At 54.7% G+C, this 15,204-nt stretch overlaps 1 protein-coding gene across 20 annotated transcripts in view; it reads right to left on the bottom strand.

Moving 5' to 3' along the window:
* Positions 1-15,204, bottom strand: part of DOCK6 (dedicator of cytokinesis 6) — a 42,730-nt gene that overhangs the window by 27,075 nt on the left and 451 nt on the right. For 4 of the 20 annotated variants that reach the window (XR_004526040.2, XR_012330490.1, XR_012330491.1 and 1 more), the window contains exons 1-14: positions 14,867-15,090; positions 11,262-11,314; positions 8,015-8,102; positions 7,222-7,397; positions 6,915-6,983; positions 6,536-6,665; positions 5,371-5,583; positions 3,993-4,078; positions 2,216-2,282; positions 1,967-2,116; positions 968-1,048; positions 699-852; positions 407-534; positions 205-298 (exon numbers count right to left, since the gene is read on the bottom strand). Coding sequence is in view for 16 of the 20 variants with exons in the window: in XM_073801880.1 (XP_073657981.1) it covers positions 205-298; positions 407-534; positions 699-852; positions 968-1,048; positions 1,967-2,116; positions 2,216-2,282; positions 3,993-4,078; positions 5,371-5,583; positions 6,536-6,665; positions 6,915-6,983; positions 7,222-7,397; positions 8,015-8,102; positions 11,262-11,314; positions 14,867-15,037 (1,660 nt within the window). In the remaining 4 variants the exon portion in view is untranslated. The other 16 variants (XM_073801877.1, XM_033854253.2, XM_033854256.2 and 13 more) reach the window with 12 other exon arrangements.

Below are 15,204 nucleotides of genomic sequence, written 5' to 3'. Positions count from 1 at the left end.
AGCGTGGATTCTTAGCCACTGGACCACCACAGGGAAGTCCTATCTTATTCTGTTTCTCATCTCTGGGCCCCATTAGAACGTCCACCCGTGAACTCGGGGCTTTGCCTATCATGGTCCCCAGGGCCTGGCACAGTACGTGCTCAGTGTGGGGTTGCTGAGTGACTGTATGAGTAACACGTCTCGTCTAGGGCGCGCACCACGCACCGGTCACGGGCCGCAGGCGCCGCAGCAGGGATGTCGGGCGCCGCATGTCAGCCAGGAACTTGAAGAGGTCCTCATCACTGAGCCGCTCAGCTTCCTGCAGGGACCCGCCCTGGTGAACCAGGGCTGAGGGGCTTGGGGTCCCCGGGGCCCGGGCAGCCACAGGGGGGTAGCCCTTAGCCCCCTGCCCCCCGAGTCACGGCACCTGCTTAAAGAAGTTGGTGACAGTTAGCGTGGCTGGGCGGAAGCCGGAGAAGCTGCAGGCATCGTCCCCGCTACTCGTCCGGTCCTGGGGCCCCCGACGGCGGCGGTCAGTCCAAGTGGGTCGGCGCTCTAGGGGAGACAGTGACAGTGATGGAGAGGGACAGAAATGAGAGAGAGGCAGGGAGGGGCAGAGACGGTGCGGACTCAGGTCTGGTACCAAATCCGGCCAGCAGAGGGCGCCCCTCCCCTTCCCCGGTAGCTCCGCCCCTGGCCCGTCGGCCCCGCCTCCTCACCGCCCTCCGAGTCCGAGTCCCGGTCCGACTGGCCCGCGCTGCTCACAATGTTGGCCAGGTGCACCGCCGTCCAGGCAAAGGGCATGCGGTAGCGGCCCAGACGGGTGCAGAACTGCTCAGCCGCCAGGCGCAGCTTCTCTAGCTTCTCTTTGTTCTGTGGGGAGACGCCGGAAACACACCCCACAATCTCAGTGCCCCAGGCCCTCTGAATCCAGGATCTGCCCTGCCTGGGGACCCCTTCACTACCTGGCCCAGCTTCCCACGCTTACCTTGGCTGTGTCCACCTCCTTCATCACCATGTAGGGCTCGCAGCACTCGCTGATGTCCCCCTGCTGCAGCACCTTCTCCAGCTGAGGGGCAGACAAGGCCAGTGAGGCACTGCTGGGGCTGCAACCTCCCCAAGCCACACCCAACTTCCCTGACCCTCACAGCCTCCCACACATTCCGTTCCATCCAGCTAGGGCTCTCGGTTCCAACACCAACCATGGCTCCCACTGTCCTTGGGACTGAGTGCTAGCTCTCAGCCTGGGCAACCAGCTACACCCTCCCCACCTTTTAAACCCGGCCCCAAACCCAAGACTCCATTTTTTCCCCCACATTTACATCTTTCTTTGTTAGTATAAACAGAGTCCACATCAAGCATGGCTCTGAGCCTGGACTCCAATCCTGACCACTGAGGGGCTATGGGACCTTGAGCACATTCCTTACCAGTTCTGTGCCTCGGTTTCCCCAACTGTAAAATGGGCCCCATGTCATCTCCCACCTCCCGGGGCTGCTGTGAGGACCAAAGACCAGAATCCCTGTGAAGCCTAACCGACTGGGAGCAGCGCCTGCCTTAAGGTGTTCAATTAATGTCATTAGCGTAACCTAACTGAATGTTTTGGGGAAGGAAATTTGAACTCACTCCCGGAAAAAGAAAATCCCAAACGAATGTGCCAACTAGGTCTTTCTTCCTCTAATAAACTGAAAAACTCTCAACTAAAAAAAATTTTAAACATCCACCCACATGTGCCGGGATGCCATTTCTCCCCAGGCTGCCCACTCATGGGTGTCGGCTGAGCTGTAACCTCTCCAAGGAAGCCCTTGGTGATTTCTCCCCACCTGGGTTGGGTCAGAAGCTTCCTCTGGGCTCTCACCCAGCTGCCTGTACTTCCCCCATGACAGCCCTGATCACCCTTCTTAGTGACATGTCTGTCTTCTTTCATGAGAGCGGGGACCTCGCCTGCAGCCTTCACCATTATCACCCCCTTGCCAGCCCCAGTGGGTACCTTGATGACCAAGAAGATGTCGGGCGAGGGATAGGTCACGGAGAAGATGGCAGAGCGGGCCAGGGTGGAGATGGCAGGATGGGTGCCATGGGCCCGCAGTAGCCCCTTCATGGAGTCTGAGTTCAGGTCAAAGTAGAAGTTCTCCGAGATCTGGGGGCACAAGAGGCAGCTGGGCCACCACTTCCAGGAAGCCCACTACCCTGCAGCGAGGAGGGGGACTGTGAGGAAAGGGAAGAAAGGGGTTCCTACCTTCTTCTTCTCCCGCACGTCGTACAGGGCCAAGATGCCAAAGATGGGCTCAATTTCTATCTCGAACCTGCAGTAAACGGGGGTTCTCTGGCAGAGGATGACCTTGACACTCCCTCCTCCATACACCCCACTCCCTCTTGAGGTCCAGCCCAGCCTTGGTGCTTTGTGGGGGCGGGGGGCATCTGTTTCCCACTGGGTCACAGAGAAGCACCATTCAAGGGCTTGTAGGAAAGACCTGTCCCATTTTGCCAAAGGGGAAACTAAGGCACCAAGAGACTACCTCCCCCACCTCCCCCGCCCGCCTTCCTCCCTCAGTAAGTAACTCACACAGAGTCCCTCCTGCTGAAACCACGGCCCTTGTTCGGTTGGCATGGAGGCACCTTTTGGCACATCAATCCCCCCACACCCCCCCAAGTCCCATCTTGAAATTCTCGACTCCTGGGCCTCCCTGCCTCCCCTCCCTGAGGTGTCCTCTACGGCTTCTGCCATCCTGGGCTGAGTCCCATCTTCGATCGCCGAAACAGCCCCCATAACCGCCTCCCTGTCTTACTCTGCCCTGCTCATTTCTACTCATCATCCACGTGCCTCCTAAGGAAACATCTTAAAACTTAAAATTTGGGACTACCCTGGTGGTCCAGTGGTTAAGAATCCGCCTTCCAATGCAGGGGACGTGGGTTCGATCCCTGGTCGGGGAACTAAGATCCCACATGCCGCGGGGCAACTAAGCCCGCACCACCATTAGAGAGCCTGCGTGCCACAACTTTGAACCTGTGAGCCACAACTAAGAACCCGTGTGCCACAACGAAAGATCCTGCATGCCGCAACGAAGATCCTGCATGCTGCAAAGAAGATCCCACATGCCGCAACTAAGACCTGATGCAGCCAAATAAATAAATAAATATTTTTTAAAAAAAGAAGGTAGTAAGAATAAAAAAAAAACCCAAAACTTAAAATTTGAGGCTCCTCACTGCCCTGCGTGGCCCTGTCCCGCCCACTTCTTGGCCTCAATTTTCCTTTCTCCAGACATCTACTGGCCTCTGTTTGTGCTGTATCCCCCACCTACAGAGCCCTGTGTGGTCATCCCACAGTTACACGGCCTTGCATACAGTAGATGCTTAATGAGTGTTTGTTGAATGACTGGATGAGCTCAGAGAGCCAGTTCCCAGCCCGTGTGCTTGAGGCAGGAGGCCCACCCAGGCCTCAGGCCAGATGGGACCTCCCTTTCCTGCCCTCATCCAGGCAGGAACTGAGAGTTGGGGAGGGGCAGGGCCGGGCTCAGGTCCAAGGCCACATCCTGTTTAGCTCCATTCCCACGAACGCTGGCTGCTCCCAGGGGGCGATGTGGAGGGGGCCTTGGGCAGCTGGAAGCCAGGCCCAGGGTCACCAGCGCCCCCTCTAGCCTGGGTCCTAGCAGCAGCCTGGGCGAGGGCCAGACTCTGGCCTCACAACTCGTGATCTTGGGCACAATGACCTTTCCACCCTGTGCCTTGGTTTCCCACCTGCACCCACATCGCATGTTGTGGTGAAGGTCAGTGTTAATACACATGGAGGGCTGAGAACTGAGCCTGACACACAACTGGAGCTTAGGATTGGCGGTTTTGAATAATGCAAAAGGGAGTCTTATTTTCCAGCCTGAGAGCCCACAGGTGTCCTCATAGGTCTCAGGGCTGCACACGGTAATGGCATAGCTCGAGTAGTGAGCGCCGAGTGTGTGCCACACCATAAGCCACATGGTCCCCTCCCATGTCTGAAGGGAGGGACGGGTCAGCACACTCACTTAAGCGACAGACACTTGACCAGGATCCTCTGTCCGAAGTGCTCTCGGGGTGGCTCCGGGCGGCTGCAGCGTTCCACGGCCTCATCCTGCCAAGAGCCGAAGGGGCAGCTGGGAACACATCCTCCAGGAAGGGCTTGGAATGTGTGGCCTGAGACCAGCTCTACCCGCAGGCTGACTAAACTTCTTTCAGTCCCCTGCCTCTGAGCCTTTGCACATGCCGTTCCCGCTACCTGGAATGCCCTTCTTCTCCCTTCCTCCTTGCCTGGCCGATACATGCTCATCGTCAGGTCGCACCTTAGCTGGAACTTCCTCCAGGAAGCCTTCCCTCACTCAGAGCCACTTGATGTTCCAGCTGCTCAACAGGCCCTGCTGCAATGGGCCACATGGCTGGGACATTGTGGGCCATGTGAGAGACAATGACACACATCTCATCATGGTACTATTCTGGGTTGTCATTTCCTGGTATCTCTCCTCCCCTAGGCTGTGAACTCGGAGAGCAAAGACTGGCTCTATCTTGTTCGTGGCTGTATCCCCAGTGCCTGCTATATAACTGGCACTCAAACATCTTGGTTGGATAAACACAGAGGTATGTAGTAGGTACCTACTAAAAAGTGGTTGAATAGACATATACAGAAAGTATTTGATTAATGCTGACTGGACATATATAGAGATGTGTACTAGACACCCAATAAGTACTAGTTGAGTAAAATATTGGGGTATACAGCAAGCATTCAATAAATGGCTGAATTAAAACACAGATGTATATACTAGGTGCCTAATAAAAGTTAGTTGGATAAATATAGGTACACATGGTAGGTGCTCAATAAACATTAGTTGCTCAAATGCACTTTAATTAAATAGAAGACTATACAGTAGGCATACAGTTAACATTGACTGAATAAATATGAATATACGGTAAATGCCCAATAAATGCTGGGTGGATAAATATAAGGGTATGTATAATAAATAAAGGTCATTGAATAAAAATATAGAGTACACAGTAGGTGCCCAATAAATGCTGAATGGATAAATATAGGGGTATATATAATAAGTCATCAAATAAAAAATAGGGTACACAGTAGGTATTCAATAAATATTGGTTGATTATATGCTGTTTGATTAAAGAAAAGACTACACAGTAGGCTTACAGTAAATATTGGTTGAGTAAATATAGCAGTATATAGTAGGTGCTCAATAAATGCTGGGTGGAAAAATATAGGGGTATATAGTAGGCACCCAATAGAAGCCATTGAATTAAAGTATACAATGCAGGGTATACAGTAGGCACCCAGGAAATCTTGCTGGGATCATATACTGTGATACATGTCAGTTGGATGTGTATTGACTTCAGGGCCTGTGCAGGCTAGTGGGCACCCACCTCGTCGGGCGCCGGGTAGAGGGTGAGCAGGGCACGGGACCGGTGCTGCCGCCGCAGGGCCTCATTGCGCCGGTCCACATCCTCCGGGGCCACGCGCTCCAGCAGTGAGGGCAGCAATGAGTCGGCTGCCAAGTTCCTCAGGTCGAAGATGCCAGAGGCACCACTGCTTCGTGGGGTGTCGTCTGGGGAGCCTGAGGAGTGCCGGGGGTCATCCTGCCAGCAGTAGAGAATGGGCAAGCGCTGAGTGCCAGCTGAATGCATCTCCATCCTACTCAGGTGAGACTGTCCTCATGCCCAACCTATAGATGGGGAAACTGAGGGCCAGGGGCTGGGGTCACCACTACAAGGGTCACCTGAGGGCTCTGCTGACTCTCTTTCTAGAACCTTCTGTCTGGGGAAGCCCCCTCCTTTACTATTGTGGGGAGGTTACATCCCAGTCTGGGTATCACATGACCCTTGTCTGGCCAGTCAGAACAAAACAGGTACCAACCCCAGGGATTGGCTCCAAGGTCAGGATATGCCTGGGTTGGGCCAATGAGAGCCTTCCCTGGGACTCTGCTCACTGTTGCCAGGGGAGGGAGAGTTCTCACTGGGGCTGTCAATGGCCCAGGACCCTGCCTGACCTCCCAGACTCAGCTATGGTCAGAAGCAGACTACCTTGGTTCAAATCCCAGCTCAGCTCTGTGATCCTGGGTCTCTGATCCCAACCCTAAGGGCCTCAGTTTCCCCATCTACATTTATAAATAGTAACAAGGAAACAATAATTCTTGACATGATTATTACTGGTAAAAGTAGACACTCAATAAATATTGGCTGACAAAATACAGGCTCAAGACTCAACCAGGGATTGAACCCAGGCCATAGCAGTGAAAGCTCCGAATCCTAACCACTAGACCACCAGGGAACTTCTGTCTTTATCTGTAAAATGGGTGTTGCCCGATCTCACAGGATGAAAGATAAGGACAAGTATAAAACATTTAGTACACACTAAGCCCTTAATAAATGCTTATAATTGTTACCCGTAACTTTTCACTTACAGGGCTGATACATTTCCTTTTGGGTTCAAGGCTGTTGGGTTATTTCCCATCATATGCGTTTGAGAGCTGGGGCCGCAGCCCATGCATGTACATATGCTTATAGTGACCCCTGCCCAGGGCTTCCTCACCGAGTCGTCCGGGCTGGACCTCTCATCCCCAGAAGCGTCCTGCTCGAAGACCTGGCGGGTGAGGCCCTTCTGCCTCTCTCGCTGCGTCTCTAGGGTGATGGGGCTGTATGCTGCACTCAGGTGCTGGTACCTAGGAGGAGGCGGGGCTTGGTGGGTATCAGGAATGAGGGCTCCCCAGGGCTCCCGGATGTGCTGACACACCTCCAGGGTCCAGATGATGCGTGCAAGGCCATCCACCCTCCCAGTGCTCTGCCGGAGAAGTCTGGCTACCCTTAAAGGGACGGTGGGTGGATAAACAGGAGGACCGGCAGCACACAATGGGCTCTTCTGGGCTCAGACCTGGCCTCTCTACCCTGAGCTGCCCCCGAGCCAGACCCACCTCCTGTGGGCGATTATCCAGTCCTCCGTGTACATCTCCAAGGCAGCCCTCACCTGGGCATCCAGCTTTCTGCACAAAATACAATCAGGGTAATAAACAGAGGCAGGGCCCAGTGTCAATCTTTCCAGTGGCCTGTGAGGTGGGGCCTGTCCTTCTGCCTGTTTCAGAGATACAGAGGTAGAGGCTCAGAGAGGGCAGAGGACTTGCCCAAGGTCACACAGTGGAGCCAAGAGTTGAAAGAGGGTATTCACGGGGGGCACAGAGGTAGGTGGAGTTACAGACAGGGAGGGCGTGGGGCTGAACCCACCCATCCTCGGGGATCCCAGGCTCCGTGGTGCGGCATTCCCGGGGCTGCAGCAGCAGCTCCAGGTCATCAGCTGGAAACTCGACCAGGTCCCGGAGCGGCCCAGGCTCTGCATCTGGCGGCCGGCTCAGGAGCACATCCTCAAAGTCCAGCGGCTCGATGACTTCAGTCAGTGGGACCTGAGTTGGAGCAAAGTGGCTGTGACCCGTGCTCCGGGGGGCTGGAGGGTGAGTGTGGACTTGGGCTGGCCTTGAACAAACAAGAGGGCGGTGGGAGCCATGGAGGGTGTTGGAGCTGGAGGGGCCCTGGAGGACAGTGACCTCAGCCACTCCACCCCCACCCCAGCTTGGCCGGCCCTGACCCTCTTTCCAGGCAGGAAATCACACCCTGTGCCTGGAGCGGCAGGAAACTCATGGTGGAAGGAAAGGTTTGTGGACTGCAGCAAAGAAAGAGACAACTCCTCAGGCCCTGGGGCGAGAGAGCCCCACCCCTCCCCACTGCAGCCAGAAGCACCTCCCATCCCCCAGACCGCCCTCCCCACCCTCCCCAGCTGGGTGGTCCAGGCAGCAGGAGTTGCGGGCCACAGCAGGCTGAACTTCTCCCCCACGACCCCGACCACCCACAGGGCTGCTCCCTGCAGAGAGGGGGGTCCACCACCCTCCCACTCACGCTCACTGGGGACAGGAATGGGGACAGTGCTGGGCCAGGACAGGGACCCCGTTCCCTGCCACAGCTGGGTCCCTCCCAGCCTCAGGGTCCCCACAGCAGCGGCGGGGGGGGGCTCCCAAACACTCACCCCCAGGGAGCTGCTGCAGCGCCTGCTGGAGTGGGGAGAGCCACTGCGTTCCCGGGACACCTGCTTCCGCACCTCGGCAGCCACCGTCCTGTGGGGACAGGAAGGGGGTAGTTGGGGGCAGGAGAACTTGGGCAGCGGGGCCCTGGGAACCGGGGCTTCAGAGCCGACAAATTCATTCCATGAGAGGAAAATCCAGGCTATGGAAAGAAAAAAAATCAGGCTCCGGGCCAAGAGAACCCAGGCTTCAGGAGCCACAGATCTCAGCGTGTGGGCCCCAAGGCTGTGGCGCATACATCTCCCCTTTCCTCCTGCAAGCACAGATAGAAGGCTGCTGCTGGGCAGGGCCTGAGGGCCACTGATTCCTGCGCGTCCTTCTTCCCCCTGGCCCCCAGGCTCTGAGTCCTGACCCACCAGGACTGGCTTCCAGGTCTGGAGAGAGGCCTCTACTTCCTCATCTGGAGGACCTCTGCCTCTCATCAGGAACGTGAGAACCGTTCCACCCTTGCCAGATAAGTCACTTCTGCCTCTGAACCTCAGTTTATCCATCTGTAGCTGCCCTGCTCTCACAGACCAGTGGAGCTGAGCAGGGGGCCTGGCATTCAGTGGGCATGCCACACACCCACCTTCTCAAGGAGTCTGAGACTGAAGCTGACTGTGTGTAAGAGGCCAGCATGACTCTCAGAGAGCACAACCCAGCCACCAAGGTCGGTGCCGTGGCCTTCATGGGCCGCCTGCATCTACGCTGACCTTCAGAGTCCCAGAGGACGAGGGTGAAGGGGCAAGACCCACAGCGGAGGGGGCCAGCACGGGAATTTCGAACAAATCCTACAGGGGCAGGGATTCCCCAAGCTCTCAATTCCCTCAGCTGAGCTTGGAAGGAGAGGGAGCCATGCAGTTATCTGGGGGAAGAGTGTGCCAGGCAGAGGGAACAGCGAGTGCAAAGGCTCTGAGGCTAGGCTCTGTTCTCTGGGCCTGGAAATCCCTGCTCCCTGGGGTCTCTGTGAAAACAGGACTAGGACTGTGTTGTCCCTGTGGAGGCCCCAGCACTGGATCCCACACATAGTAGATGCTCAATAAATTTTTTTTTTTTTTTTTGGCTGCGCCACATGGCTTGTGGAATTTAATTAATTAATTAATTTATTTATTTGCGGTATGCGGGCCTCCCACTGCCGCGGCCTCTCCCGCTGCGGAGCACAGGCTCCGGACGCGCAGGCCCAGCGGCCATGGCTCACGGGCCCAGCCGCTCCGCGGCATGTGGGATCTTCCCGGACCGGAGCACGAACCCGCGCCCGCCGCATCGGCAGGCGGACTCCCAACCACTGCACCACCGGGGAAGCCCGGCTTATGGAATTTTAGTTCCTCGACCAGGGATCACACTCCAGCCTCTGGCAGTGAAAGCACCAAGACCTAACCACTGGACTGCCAGGGAATTCCCATCAATACATGTTTGTTTGTTTGTTTTTTTGCGGTACGTGGGCCTCTCACTGTTGTAGCCTCTTCCGTTGCAGAGCACAGGCTCCGGACGCGCAGGCTCAGCGGCCACGGCTCACGGGCCCAGCCGCTCCGCGGCATGTGGGATCGTCCCGGACCAGGGCACGAACCCGTGTCCCCTGCATCGGCAGGCGGACTCTCAACCGCTGCGCCACCAGGGAAGCCCAATAAATGTTTTTTTGATGGAATGAGTGAATCCCTTCCAATCTCCCTCTTGGTCCAACTTGCGTAAATCTACTGTCAGTTGGGGGAAGCCCCTTATCTTTTAGCTGTGTGGCTTTGGACAGGTGGAACAACCTTTCTGGGCCTCAGTTTCTCTTAAAATCAGGAAGGCAAGGCAACGGCTGAGGGGTTCAGGCCTCAATAGCTCCTGCTTCCCTCTTTTCTCTTATGCTTGGAAATTTTCTTAATAAAAAGTTGTACCCCTGGGACTTCCCTGGTGGTGCGGTGGCTAAGACACCGTGCTCCTAACGCAGGGGGCCCAGGTTCGATCCCTGGTCAGGGAACTAGATCCCACATGCTGCAACTAAAGACCCCACATGCTGCAACTAAGATCCAGAGCAACCAAATAAATAAACATTTTTAAAAAATAAAAAGTTGTACCCCATAAAGCGCTATGTTGAGGGTTGCAAATGTGGCCCACAAGCGTCCAATGCAATGGATGTGTGAGGTGGGCCCAGGAAAGACAGGTGTGGAGTGGGGATAATTAGGAGCTTCAGCCCTGCCTGTGAGCCTCCGAACTCAAATCCGTGTGGGTCAAACAAAACTTGGTCACGACCCTGATCCAATGTGGGGTCTCCAATTTGAGACCCCAGCCTCATTCCTTCTCTGTCCCTGGATTCTATTTCTTTTCTCTGTCAACTGTCTCAGAGTCTTGCTTCTGTTGGACGGGAGGTGCGGGGAAGCGGGGAAGGGAAGAGAAGCTTGTAGGAAATTCAAAGAATGTTAAAAATGAGGGATTTGTGGAACTCCCTGGCGGTCCAGTGGTTAGGACTCCGTGCTTTCACTGCTGAGGGCCCAGGTTCAGTCCCTGGTTGGGGAACTAAGATCCTGCGAGCCAGGCGATGCTTGGGGGGAGGAAAAATTAGGGATTTGTCCTCAAATTCCCGAAGTCCAGGCCACTTCCTCTGGAAGCATGGGCACACAGAGGAGGATTGGGGGTGATTTACGAAAGATGCCATATCAGGGAACCTGTCTGTGCCCTGGTCCCAGCTGTTCTGCAGCTGCTGCCCCAGAACAGGGAGGGGGGTGGGGAGGGCTGAGCCTCCAGCTTCATTTTGCCACGGGCCTTAGAGTGAGGCCCCCAGAGTGGGAGAAGGCTGGGTCCACAACGGTGTGGCCACAGGAGCCAGTTTACTGAGTCACAGAGCTCTGCACTTGGAGCTGGGCGAGCAGGGGTGAATGACATCTTTTCTCTGGACCTCTGGGCTCGGGACAGTACCCACGACTTATTGAGCTGTTCTGAGTGTAGGGCCTGGCACATAGTAAGTGCTCAATTAAAGCTAGCTGTCCCCACGTTGCCTCACAGAGCATCCTGGGAAACTGGAATTCCTGACCCTGCTTTGTATACCAAAGGTGAGTGAGGCTCAGAGAAGGGTCGTGAGGCACCCAGGGTCACACAGCAGAATGCAGCGGTGCCCAGAATTGAACCCTGGTCAGCTGGAGGTCAAAGTCCTTTAGCGCTAGGCATTCCATGATGGGGAGCAGGGCCAAGAACAGGGGCTCCAGAACCTGCCCCTTCCCTGTCCACACTCACCCGCTCCCCACTCCGAAGAGCAGTCCCATCCAGTCTCGAGGCTTCAACACCATCTAAACACCAACAGATCCTCAAATCTGCCCCATGACCATAACCTGCCCTCCCATCATCCTCTCTGTCTCACTAAGGGCAGCCCTACTCTCTTGGACGCTTGGGACCCACACCTGGGAGTCACCGTCAACTCCTCTGTCTTTCTCACTCCCACATCAGATCTGCTTCAGATGTTCCCGTGGACCACATTTCAAAAAGGGAGGCAAAATGCTGAGCTGAATTCAGTGGGTTTTCTCAGGAAGGGATCTCAGCATTCAGTGAGGGAAACTGCAAAGATCAGGTGGTGGGTTTTAGCTATTGGTGAGAGGTGAAAACTCCACAACCCTATGTGCTACTAAAGAGATGCTCAGAGGGGAAACATGAAGCAGTGGCATCACTGGGAATTCATGTGAGACTGTGTACCTCCCCTCCAGGGCTGGCCAGATTAACAGAGGACTACTCTCACAGGGGAGGAGGATGACAAAACCAGAAACAAGAATGGCTTAAGCCTTGATGCTGTGTTCCCACTTCTGTAAAGAGTGAGGGAAGAAAATGAGTAAATATAAAACCATGAAGAGATTCCTCCTCATATCCCACCCTACCCCTCCTGGACTGACAGAAGAATTTAAAGGCAAATAATATGAGTGCCAGCAAGGATGCAGAGCAATGGGAACCCTCATCTGCTGCTGGAGGAACCCCTCTGGAAAACCATCTGTAAATTTACAGGCAGAGTTGAAAATATGCCAATCCAGCAATTCCACTCTGAGGCGTAGATACTCAGGAGGAAATACATGGCCGAGAATGTTCATGGCAGCTCTGATCATGACAGCCTCAAAGGGAAACAACTCACAAGATCCTTGACCAAAGATGGAGAACACACAAGAAACAGGGGGAATAGTATGCAGCAATGAAAAAGGATGAGCCAGACTACAGTCGGCAGCACGGATGCTGCCGACATTACGCTGCCACATAGGACTTGACATCCTGTGTGGTTCCGTTTATGAGATGTTCTAAACAGACAAAGCCAACCCACTGCAGATAGGAAGCCAACTTGGATGGAGAAACCATAATGTAAGTGAGGAAGAAACAGTAGCTACCACCAGCATGGCCGTTCCCTGAGGGGCAGAATCAAGTGCAGATCACCTTGAGAGGGGCCTGCTGGAGTGGGGAGGCTTGGGAAGGTAGAGACGGCCCCCCTTTTTTTTTTTTTTGGCAGCATCACACAGCATGCAGGATCTTAGTTCCCCGACCAGGGATTGAACCTGTGCCCCATGCAGTGGAAGCACGGAGTCCTAACCACTGGACAGCCAGGGAATTCCCAAGACAGCCCGTCTTGATCCGAGTGACTTTTCCCCTGGCACTTGTTTCATGATTACTCCTTACTTAAACTTAGCATTTTTCTGTCTACATGTCATCTGTTACAATTTTTTTAAAGGTAAAAAATAATCACCTACGCCTAAGCTCACGTCTGCAAATATATTTGGGGACAGGAGTGGGAGGAAGATATTTCCTGGAAATCCCACAGGTACTTTTGGAATTTCGTCAATGTCTTGTTGTGCTCCCACCCCTCCAACAAAGCATTTCTTTAAATGAGAACGGCAAACTGCCCCACATCAGACAACTGAGGGGCAAAATAATGACACTGCTCTCAGAAGCCTGGGAAGCATGAATGGACATCCTTGCGGACAGGAGAGGGCAGGAAGAGGCACGGTTTCCAAGACTGTTCTCAACTCTGGAGCCACACACTCTTGGGCTACTTCCCCCCCGAGAGACCCTTGAGAGTGACCTAACCACTTTGGGTTTTGGTTTCAATAGTTATACCGATGTCAACGGGCTCTGGTGACAATTAGTGACATCTCAGATGGGGACCAGCATGCGATAAGCACATTAGAAGTGCTGGTCATGGGAATTCCGTGGCGGTCCAGTGGTTAGGACTCCAGGCTTCCACTGCAGGGGTCATGGGTTTGATCCCTGGTCGGGGAACTAAGATCCCGCAAGCCAAACCAAGCCACACAGCCAAAAAAAAAAAAAAAAAAAAAAAAAAAGTGCTGGTCGTTATCACCATTCCAGATTGGACTTTATTTTAAAGAGTACAAGTCAAAAAAAAAAAAAGAACATTATGTTGCATACAATACTATTTGTGCGTGTTGTGTACGTTCATAAGAGTTTGTTTGTTGTTGTTCCTTCTGGCCATGCCTCGCGGCTTGCAGGATCTCAGTTCCCTGACCAGGGATCGAACCCGGGCCCCTGCAGTGAAAGCGCCGAGTCCTAACCACTGGACCACCAGGGAATTCCCGAGTCTGTATTTTTAAGTTGTCCCCCCAAATCTTTGTTTTAAATGGACCTGTTCATTAGGAAACTGGGGGACTGTCTAATATTCAGATTAATATGGCACTTGTGGAATGAATAGTTGAATGAACAAGCAGATGAATATAGGCCTAGGTCTGAGCATGTAGATACCTGGGTGCCCACCAGTCTGCTGAGACCTTGTCAGAGGGTGGCTGGAAGACTTGAGCCATTTGCTTGTGGTTCACTGGGGCCCCAGGATCTTTCTCTGCTTTTCTTACCCTGAACTCTATAGAGCAACCATTCCCCAGGGCAAAACCCAGGGCCTCTCTTTCTCACTTGAGTGGACGCCAGGACCCAAGGACATAGGGACCGAGAGGCAAAAAAACAGACAGCAATAACCTCCCCAAGCTCAGAAACACCAAAGGTCCAAGAGACAGGAACGATTCAGAGACACAGAGATAACAGAACATAAAAATTGCCCAACCACTATGCCCCAGACACCAGGTCACAATGTCCCTCCTCTGTTCCGAACTCTTCATGGCCCCCACCTCACTCAGGGTAAAAGTTAAACTCCTCCCCACAACCCACAAGCCCTGTACAACCTGCCCCCCTCCTCACTCTGCTCCAGCCTGACTGGCTTCCTCAGATGCTCTGTGAACATCTGCTCCTGCCCCTGGGCCTTTGCACTTGCCCTTCCCTGTGTTTGGACTGCTCTTCCCCCATGTCTGGGCATGGACCCCTCCCTCACCTCCATCAGATCTTTGTTTAAATGCCACCTTCTCCTCCAGGCCTTCCTGACCCGCCTCCCAGATCTAAAATAGTCCTCACATTCCCCATCTCCCTTCTCTGCCTTGTATGTCCTGATACCACTTACCACTAACATATAATCTACTTTATCCTGCTTCTCCTCTGCCTCCCCCACTGTATCTGCCCCCAAGGGTGGGATCTTTTCTTGTGTCTCCGTCAGGGCAGGGCTGACTCTTTCACCTGGGGCTGATCAGGGGAGGTCCCTGCCCGCCTCCCGCCCCACCCCACCCCACCCCTGCCCCGCTGTGAGAGAAACACCCCCCACCCCAGCAGATTCTGAACCCACTATTGGAGGCAAAGACCCGAATGGGAGAAAGGCTCTTCAGCCCCAGAGAGTCTGACATCCCCCTCCCTGGTCAATCTCTTACAATCACCAGTGGCCACGGAAATGGATCCCCCAGCGCCTGGCGCCTGTCCCCTCCCCCCGTCTGCCCACCAGCTGGTTCCGTCCCCCGCCCCCACTCCTTCCATTCAATCACCATCCATCTCCAGAGCGTCCAGCCGGTGCTGGGAGAGCCTGAAGCAGGGCTGGGGGCGGGGGGACATTCACAGCTGTCCCCTGCCCCCCAGACAGCTGGGCACGGGACCCTCGCGGGGAGAAGATTACGGGAAACTTCCCGAGGAGGTTCAAAGGCCGCCAGGAGCACCATCCCTGTTCCCAAATCTCGGCGCCTGATGCGTCCCTGCCCCACACCAGGCCCAGAGGATGGGACGGAAAAAGCCCCCCAACTCCCACGCTTGAGGAGCTAGGGGGCCGGGGGAGGGGCCAGGAGATGGGTAGGACGCGCGGAGGGCGCCGGGCAGCGCTTTCCCCGCG

Source organism: Tursiops truncatus, chromosome 3 (assembly GCF_011762595.2).
Source record: "Tursiops truncatus isolate mTurTru1 chromosome 3, mTurTru1.mat.Y, whole genome shotgun sequence".
Taxonomy (NCBI): Eukaryota; Metazoa; Chordata; class Mammalia; order Artiodactyla; family Delphinidae; genus Tursiops; species Tursiops truncatus.
The sequence above is the reverse complement of the archived record's forward strand: the minus strand, read 5'-3'. Positions and strand labels throughout refer to the sequence as shown.